The 9,492-nt window shown below is 42.9% G+C and overlaps 2 protein-coding genes across 2 annotated transcripts; one reads left to right on the top strand and one right to left on the bottom strand.

Moving 5' to 3' along the window:
- Positions 1–1,588: 1,588 nt before the first annotated feature.
- On the top strand, positions 1,589–2,545 carry LOC102768472 (olfactory receptor 52D1). Its single transcript, XM_006752611.1, has one exon. It carries the CDS (start codon positions 1,589–1,591, stop codon positions 2,543–2,545), a length of 957 nt encoding a protein of 318 aa, XP_006752674.1.
- A 2,880-nt stretch (positions 2,546–5,425) lies between these two features.
- LOC102768175 (ubiquilin-1-like) lies at positions 5,426–6,901 on the bottom strand. Its single transcript, XM_015559710.1, has one exon. The coding sequence runs from the start codon at positions 6,899–6,901 to the stop codon at positions 5,426–5,428; it is 1,476 nt and encodes a 491-aa protein (XP_015415196.1).
- Positions 6,902–9,492: the final 2,591 nt, after the last annotated feature.

Below are 9,492 nucleotides of genomic sequence, written 5' to 3'. Positions count from 1 at the left end.
ACAAGCTATGTGAAATAAGTAAGCCAAGTGTTGTCATTCTCAATTTAGAAATGAGAAAATTGAGTTTCAAAAAGTTCATGAGACTTAACCAATGCTAAATAATGACTAGTAGAAAAGCTGAGACAAGAATTCCAACGTTCTTGGTTATTTTGGGGTTTTTTTTCAATTACAGTTTACATTCAATATTATTCTGTATTAGTTTCAGATGTAGAGCATAGATAATCATGAACATTACAGAGTGGTCCCTCTGATATTCCAAGTACCACCTGACCTCAAACAGAGTTTTTACAATATTATTGACTATATCCCCTATGCTTCAGTTTACATTTCTGTAACAATTCTGTAGCTACCAAGTTATTGCTTTTTATAAATCGAGATTTCCCAGAAAAGGGAAGGAGTTGTTCCAGTCACATACTAGTAACACTCACGTGACAGAATCAGGACTAAAATTCAGGATTCAGGCATCCTACAAAGGATTCTTTTAGGTATTACTGAGGGAGGATTATATAATACCAGTACATAATTAGTCTATATAACAAAAAATAATTCATTCTTCCAGGATGTCTACTGTTGGTAAATTCTAGGACATTCCACTCACTCCCTCAATCTGCTGTATCATCAATTGACATTTTGATCATGCTTTTAATCCAACCATTGCATTGGTGAGTGTACAGTACAATGAACTGACTTTATCATAGTTAGCAGTTCTGTCTCCCTAGCAAGCATGTCTGGTACATCTTTTACTTTCCTTCATGGTAACTTCATGCATGATCAAAACACTGTAGTTATTTAATCATGAAGCATTTGAGTATATTCAGGTTGCCTAGCCTCTTTGTAGGTGCTATAAGTGAGATATAAAAACAAGCCATTTGGCATATATCTGGGCAGATATGTTACAAACACAGATTAAGTCATTAAAACAGTATGACATTGAGGCAGACATCAATGGTATGTTATTAAGAGTTGTCATAATTGAGTCTTTTAGTGAATACTGAGCAAAGAGTCTAGGTACAGATAGAGCCATGTTGTATGGAGGTTGCAATTGTGTAAAGGCATAGTACCAAGCTCAATATACTTTTGCAGAGTAGTGAATGAGTAAAAAATATGAAGAAGACTAAGGACTAAATTAGAGTGGGAAGGCTTCTGGGAGGCTTGCCTGGTACTTTAAAACTAAACAGGTAATAAAAAATAAAGAAAAGGGGATCCTTGGAATGGAATAGCATACACTAAAAAAAAAAAAAAAAACAAGAAATTTTTTCTAGATGTGGACAAAAGAGAGTAAATGATGTGCAGGATGTGGTAAGAAATAAATCTGGAAGGATTAGACAAAGGAAATGCTTATATTCTTAGCTTGGTGCTTGGAACATAGAATTCAAAACATGATTTTTTAATATAGAAAATGGCAGATGACAGAATAGATTATGTGTAATAGTATCCGTTAAGATTCTCGCACACATTAATACCAATAAATATTTTTCTCAGACTAAGATGGATTACTCAGAGAAAGATCATCATTTTATGTGACTGAACCAAATACTTTATGTTACAGGACAGGTGCACTAGCACCCTCTTTTATTTGCCAGGCAGAATGTCAACTTCCAACATTAGTGATGACAGTCTCCCAGCCATGCTTTTTCTGACAGGGATCCCAGGGCTGGAGTCGGCCCACATCTGGATTGCCATCCCCTTTTGTGCCATGTATCTGGTAGCACTGGCTGGGAATGCTGCCCTCATCTCGGTGATTGCCATGGACAATGCACTGCATGCACCCATGTACCTCTTCCTTTGCCTTCTCTCACTCACTGACCTGGCTCTCAGCTCCACCACTGTGCCCAAAATGCTGGCCATTCTGTGGTTCCATGCTGGTGAGATTTCCTTCGGTGGCTGCCTGGCCCAGATGTTCTGTGTCCATTCTATCTATGCTCTGGAGTCCTCGATTCTTCTTGCCATGGCCTTTGATCGATATGTGGCTATCTGCAACCCACTGAGATACACAGTCATCCTCAACCACACAGTCATAGGCAAAATTGCCCTTGTTGGGATATTTCGTAGTATAGCCATTGTCTCCCCCTTCATCTTTTTATTGAAGCGCCTGCCCTACTGTCAGCACCGAGTCATGGAACACACATACTGTGAGCATATGGGCATTGCTCGGCTGGCCTGTGCCAACATCACTGTCAATATTGTCTATGGGCTGACTGTGGCCCTGCTGGCCATGGGCCTGGATTCTATTCTCATTGGTATCTCCTATGGTTTTATACTCCGTGCTGTCTTTCGTCTTCCATCTCGTGATGCCCAGCACAAGGCTCTGAGCACCTGTGGCTCCCATCTTGCAGTCATCCTGGTCTTCTACATTCCTGCCTTCTTCTCCTTCCTCACCCACCGTTTTGGCCAACACCGAGTCCCCAAGCATGTGCACATCTTTCTGGCTAATCTCTATGTGCTGGTGCCTCCTGTGCTCAACCCAGTCATCTACGGGGCTAGGACCAAGGAGATTCGGAGTCGACTTCTAAGACTGCTTCGCTTGAAGAAGATTTCAGAATGAATTCTGAGAAAAGGTTGGACATAAGAAGAATAAATTTGTATGGTAGCTATCTAGATGCATTTGCATGTGCAGAGACCTATGATATGAGAATAATGTTTTTAAACACTGTTATTTAAATTTATACAAATATGATATGCTTTATTATATGTGCATGGCCTAAAAAAGAAGAGAGAAGGCCAGGTGAATTGGAGATATCAAAAATCACAAAAAAGTATCTTTTTTCTGAGGCTCCTTGAGCAATTCTGAATAGCCCAGAAAGGTGATTATATTTTTAATTGTCTCAAAGGTATCTATGAATTGCTAAAGAGGAAGTCAGTTGCTCTGAAAGGAATCTGGGTTTCATGGTGGGGCTATTCTACTGTGAGTTCAAGTAGAAAAAAAAAGAACATTTGAGGTAAATTGAACCTGAGTTTTAATATTTTGAGTGATTCAGCACACAAGGTCTAATGTCAGAATGCCTGGATTTGAACCCTGGTTCTTTTACTTGTTTTGTGGCCTTGAGCATATTGGTAAATCTTTCTATGCCTCCGTTTGACAAACTGTTAAATGAAGGTTAATGACAATATCTCTTAATGTTGTGGTGAAGAATAAATACATTAATGGATGTAAAAAAAACAATAGTGCTGAACATGTAACATGCTCAATAAAATAAAGATGAGAAACTTATATAACTTTTCTAAATATTATTAGCCAAGCTATAATCACTGAAGGCTTTTTATATTATATCTCTTCACAATCTCATTATTATAACTATATCCCAACTTTAAAATATTTAGACAGTGCTTGTGATAGGACTAGTACTCATTAAAACTGCATTTTTCTCTACTGATCTTCCATTTTGAGATCCCTTCCTTTTCAACCATGGAGTAATTTCTTATTAAGAACTCAAGGGAGATGGCTCAGGGTCCAAGTGCCTTTTAAACTATTTTTTATTGCTTAATAACCTCAACTCTAAAATGCACAAGTCCACAGATATTTCTCCCAGTAGCTCAAAATTATGTTGTTATTTTCTGCATTTTAAATTAAGAGCCTATGATTTAGAGAGGCTAATAGTCCGAAGGTTATGCATTTGTACTGACATCTCATATATTACCCAGTGTTTTATAATAGAAATAAATGGGATGTGTGGATACAGATAAACTTGAACTTAAATCTGACTTTCTTATCTACTAGCAGGTGCATAAATGAGAGTATACCATTTAACCAACCCCAGCATTAGAAATGTGTTCATCATTGTGCCTGACATAAATTAAGCTCTCCATAAAAATTGGTGATAGTTGATAGTATTTGGTGGGGCTCAGTGTCTGTGTCAACCCATGAACCGGGAGGTCTTGGTTTTGGTTCCTGGTTGGGGCACATGCCCACGTTGTGGTCTCAAATCCTGCCATGTTGGATATTCTTGTTTCTTTTTGCCCTGAGTCTACCTCTTTCAGTGTTTGCTGAGGAGACTTTGAATTGGACTTTGATTCAGCTCTGGTGAGATCTTGAGCAATTAATTACCCTGCCGAGTTCTCCCCAGTGTCATAGCCCATCCCCAGCACTAGAATTCACCACTCCCCCCGCCAACTCCCGTCAGTTTACATGTATCTCTTACAACACATACACACACACATACACGTCCATGCACGAGCGCGCGCACACACACACACACATCTACACACACACACTTTCTTGTATATGTGCGATTTAAAAAGAAAAACAAATCCTTTCCTCTGAGCCCTGATGAAACTCTCCCTACCACCTCTTTCTGCCTCCTCGACTGCCACATTGTTTTATCTTATTTGTGCTTATTTGAAGTAAGCATGGGTAATTTTACCCTTGTGATTTGGATTATTCTCTGAGCTTTCCCTCTCTAAATGAGTTTCTAAACTCCTAAAGAATGGGAAACCTAAGTTGTTCCTTCCTCTGTGCCAGGGCCACACAGAAAACACTTCCTGCTCACTGACTTCATGGGAACAGATTGATCCTGGCTCTGGGACAGTGTAAAGCTAAGAACACAAACTCTGGAATCAAAGAGCTTGGGTTTCTTTATCCCTGTCAACCACAAACTCTGTGACCTTGAGAAAACTACAAATCAAATAAAGCATGCTCCAGCTGCCTACACAGTAAGTCACCTCACTAATAGAGCAGAGGTTAACAGAAGATAATGGGTGGATTGGGAGAGTATTGATGGCTCAGTAAGATATTGGGACCACAGAATTTAGAAGTTGTGGAGCTGAAGGAACCTAGGCCTCTGGTTCCTCCATCAATCTCAGAAGAGCAGGATCCTGGCACAGGAATATATAAAAGGAAGAGCCCTAGCTGAGAGGGCAGTTAAACATCTTTTCTGTAATACCAGAAGACTGGACCTAAAGACAGAGAAATATGGTCAAAGATTGGGTGGCTTCCAGAGGTTGTAAAGAGAGCCATGGCTTCCTGGGGGAGCAAAAGCCAGGACTTCTTCAGAGTCACTCAAGTTGGAATAGAGGTGGCTCACAGTGATGATGGTAATGTTGGCGAGGAACTGGGTTGCCAACTGAGCAGGAGAAAAAAATACTGAAAAAAAAGCAATTTCTGCACTTCATTTTCAAATTTGGAAAATACTCTGAGATTAAGGATATGAGAAGATAAAGTCCAAACCCAAGACCATTTAACATGGTCATTTCCTCCCCCAAACACCATTCTCTTTGCCCACCTATTTCGAAACGGACATCACACACATGTGATCCGAGCAATCTTTTTAATGTAGAACAGGCTTGGGGAGTGAGGGAAGGACTGTTCCATGTGCACATGATCTGAATAGGAGGAATTCCCAAAATAAGCTACTTCCCCTCCCTTCCCTTTTTCCTTTCTCTACCTCCCTCTCCATGGGGTGGCATGGTGAGCATCAGCTGAAGGGACCTAGACCTCTGGTTCCCCCAGCAACTTCTCAATGGCAGCATGGATGTCTCCATCTGTGGCCATCAGGGCCTGCAGGTTGGCATCACGGTTAGCAAAGCCCATGGCCTTCAGATGCTCCAGTTCTTGCTGGTACCTGCTTTCAGTGGGGAGGGTTGAGGATTGTGAGGATTGGGTAGATTGGGAGCAGGCATTGGCCAGTGCATGGAGAAGCTGGAGAACAGCCATAGTGGGTTGCACAGGGTCTGTTCTGTGACCCTGTCCTGCACCTCTCATTTCAGGGGCTCCTGTAGCCCCATGGGGTCTACCAGGGCCCAGACTGGGCACCTCCCTAGACAATATCTGCAGGCCCTTTTCTATCTGTATCAATGCTTGCAATGCTCTTGGGTTGGTGAGGATGGGAAGTAGTGGTATATGATGTCGCAGAGGGCTGCCAGCGGCCAGCTGGCGTAGCAGAGCTGGATTTTGTTGAAGGACATGCATGGCTCTACGCAAAACAGAGGGTGAGAGTCTCAGCTGATTGGTTAGAGTGGCTTTCCCTGTGGGCTGCTGGCCATCCTGGGAGGAAATATCATGGCCTGAGTATGAGCCCTGCATACCGGCCCTATACCCTGAATTGGCCTGGGTGGAGGCCATGCCCCTGGCCTGGGCAGCTACTCCTGCACTGACCTCCTGTGCCAATGGCCTGGCAGGCGCAGAGGCAGTGGCGGTATCAGTACTGCTGTGAGCATTGGCCTCCCCTCTGCAAAGTCCTGAACCTGTGTTTTGGCCTCTGGAAGCAACCAATGGGGCCAGAGTGAAGAGCATGAGCTGCTGGATGTCAGAGTAGACGGGACGCATAGCATTATCACCACCTGACACTGCCTTCAAGGCCTCTAGCCCTTGCTTGTCTAGAGCTGGCTCGGGTTTCTGTACTGGCCTTGAGGATTCAGGAACATGGCTACTATTGGCTGGTTTCTCACTTGCCAGGCCTTGAACCAGAGGGTCTTCCAAGAACTGCACCACAGGCTCAGGCGCAGCCAACAGGAGTTGAGCCAGCTGGCCAAAGAAGTCAGCCAGATCAGGTGAGCTCCGGGCTAGCCAGAGCAGCCTGGCCACCATCCCAGCACTCTCTGAGGTGGAGGATTCAGAACCACGGGCACAGTTGCCGTTGGGGTCTGGCAGAGTTCCTGGACCGGACAGAGTTCCTTTCAGATGGGTCCTCACCACCAAGTGGACGGTAGTTCCATCAAGGATGCCACGTTGGCTCAGAATATCTTGATCCCGGAGGATCTTTCCAGTGAAGATGAGCACCAGCCGGTCAATGTTGCAGTGAAGGCGCTTGGAGATCTGTTTCTTAAAGTGACGGACACTGCTATTTTCTGCCAGCATAAATTCCTGACAGTCCTGAGGGGTCTTGACAGACACTCTGATGATACGTGATGGCTCTCGACCAGGCACCATGTGGCTGTCGCCTGCTTCTTCCCTAGCCTGTGCCATATTTCCTCGCGAGATGATGCAGGGCTACTTGAGGACCTTGTAGAATCCTAGATGTAGCACTGAGAACACCTGGGGGCAGGGACCAGTAGATGTTCAGTGATGTCTTCTCACCCACTTCCTACAAACACCACCTCCCAGTTTACCCCTGCAGCCACCTGGCTCCCATAGGGGTGGCAGCTGCCCTTCTCCAGAGCCTCCAGAGCCAGCCTTAGGGGATATGATGTCAGTGATGAGGTCACAGTTGGGGCTTGAATGGGGGAAGGGCAGAAGTCTCTACCACCTGCCTTAGGTTGGCTCTCTTTATGACTTTGATAGGGGCAGAAATAGAATATTGGGGACCAGCTATAATTATGAGAAATATTAATCATGCTCTGTTAACTGTGATTGTTTTGTTCTGACTAAAGAAGGCACATTCTAACTTGGCTGGGTGTGGTATGGGACCTGGGAGCTCACCTGGAAATGCAGCTCATCCTCCCCATCAGGGAGCTGCCTATTATCATGGAAAGATTAACAATCTTCTTGCAGAAACCAAAAATGCTGGCCTTTTGAAGACCTCCAGCCTTTGCATACCCGTAGCCTTTACAAATATCCAGACCGGTAAACTGCCCATTTGGCATACCCTTTGCCTAGTTCCCCTTGTAATTTTTGTCTTCTACCCAATATAAGCAGCTAGCTTATTATGGTGGGGTGCAGAGCAGATTTTTATGGATGACCTGCTGCTCTCCCATACTGAAATCAGTACTGGAATAAACACTCATAGGATTCAACTCTGTCTCTGCTTAATTGGCTCAAGTCGTAACAGCAGCGCGGACCCATTGATTGTCTGGTTACAATTTGAATTCAATAGCAACATGAAAAAAAGTAATGTTTCTTTTTAGAAACATGTTTTGCCCCAGCCTATTTTACTGTTGAAAACCATATTAATTGAGTTGGATCAACAAATATAGCTGAATAGAAAAGGCAACTATAGAACCAGCTTAAAAAATAGATTATAGTCACCTATCCTGACTAAATAACTATCCACTGACCATGAACTAGTCAAGACCAGAGGTTCCCATTTCTATATGAACAGAATGAAGACATGTATAACTAGTCCATCCAGCCTTAATTGGGGTCTTGCAGGCAGCTTGCATTTTTAAGAACTACAAAGCTGAGTAACCCATCTACCGGGTTCTAAGAAAGACAGCATCATGTTCCCCAAGAACTAAAGATAAACTATGATTTCAACGCTCACAGGTTCAAAACTGAAACAAGAAAACTTGTGAGACAGTAACAGTTTAATTTCAAGTCTTTATGACTTGACAATTAGATTTAAGGTATATGTGAAGAGAAGATTTGTCACTGGGGAGGGTACATATTTTGGCTCTCAGAAAACAGGGATTCTCTCAGCACTGTTTTGACCACGCCAGGCAGGTGGGCCCTAGGGCAAAGTTTCTAATCCCTGCAGCAGTTACATATTTTTTACTAGAAAACAGGCTGTTTAAGTGTTTGCCATTATAGTCAGAGCTACCATCCCAGGGGAACCGCCTGGTATATCTTACTCCTCAAACCTTTGGAATCTTTGAAATGGGCACAATAACCTTTGGTCTGGAGCATGTGCACACACACACACACGCACACACACACACACACACACACAAAACAGTGTCTTCCAAAGAAAAGCTAACAGGAAAGAAACACCCTGAAAATAGTACTGAAATTGAAAGGCATTCTTTGGAATCAGCACCTCCATGTATAGCTAAAGAGTAGCTTATCTTAATTGTACCTATAGAAATTCCTTCCTTGACTTATTAACGCCAACAGAAATGTATTCCTTTATTCATGTAATTATTCCCTTTCCCTTTCTCATTAATACCCTGTCTTCACCTCCTAATGGATTAGTGCTCCCCAGAATTGCAATTCTTTTTTTATCTTAAATAAACCCTTGTTGCCTCTCACTTTGGCCTTTTATTTTTAGGTTATTTTTATTTATGGATGTGGAGCAAGCACATATTAGAATCCTTTGCTATCATGATGAGTAAAATAATACATACCAGTGAGCGAGCTCTTGACTCTCTCCTCATAAACCTATTTCTTCCATAGTCTTCTGTATCGAAGGTAAGTTCACAGCCAAGACAGTTAATGTCAGAAGAGAATCTCAAATTTGCCTTTCCCTCCAGTCCCGTTCCCTCTTTGAATAAGATGATCATTCAGCCCTGGCTGGTTTGGCTCAGTGGATAGAGCATCGGCCTGCAGTCTGAGGGGTCCTGGTTTCGATTCCGATCGAGGGCATGTACCTTGGTTGCAGGCACATCCCCAGTAGGAGGTGTGCAGGAGGCAGCTGATCGATGTTTCTCTCTCATCGATGTTTCTAACTCTCTATCCCTCTCCCTTTCTTTCTGTAAAAAAATCAATAAAATATGTATATATATATAAAAAAAAGATGATCATTCAACCAGTTGTTCAGGCCCAAAACACAGGAATCATCCTTGATTGATCTCTTTCCATGTCTAATTTATCTGCAAACATTATGAGCTTTTCCTTCAAAACATATCCTGAATCTGATTACCTCACTGCTTTCAATACTGCAATAGTCTGACAGCTGGTGTCCC

Source organism: Myotis davidii, unplaced genomic scaffold (genome assembly GCF_000327345.1).
Source record: "Myotis davidii unplaced genomic scaffold, ASM32734v1 scaffold2030, whole genome shotgun sequence".
NCBI lineage: Eukaryota > Metazoa > Chordata > Mammalia > Chiroptera > Vespertilionidae > Myotis > Myotis davidii.
The sequence above is the reverse complement of the archived record's forward strand: the minus strand, read 5'-3'. Positions and strand labels throughout refer to the sequence as shown.

What these genes read in the sequence shown, in the direction of transcription:
- LOC102768175 (XM_015559710.1), bottom strand. Translation starts at nt 6,901, where the DNA reads ATGGCACAGGCTAGGGAAGAAGCAGGCGACAGCCACATGGTGCCTGGT.
- LOC102768472 (XM_006752611.1), top strand. Translation starts at nt 1,589, where the DNA reads ATGTCAACTTCCAACATTAGTGATGACAGTCTCCCAGCCATGCTTTTT.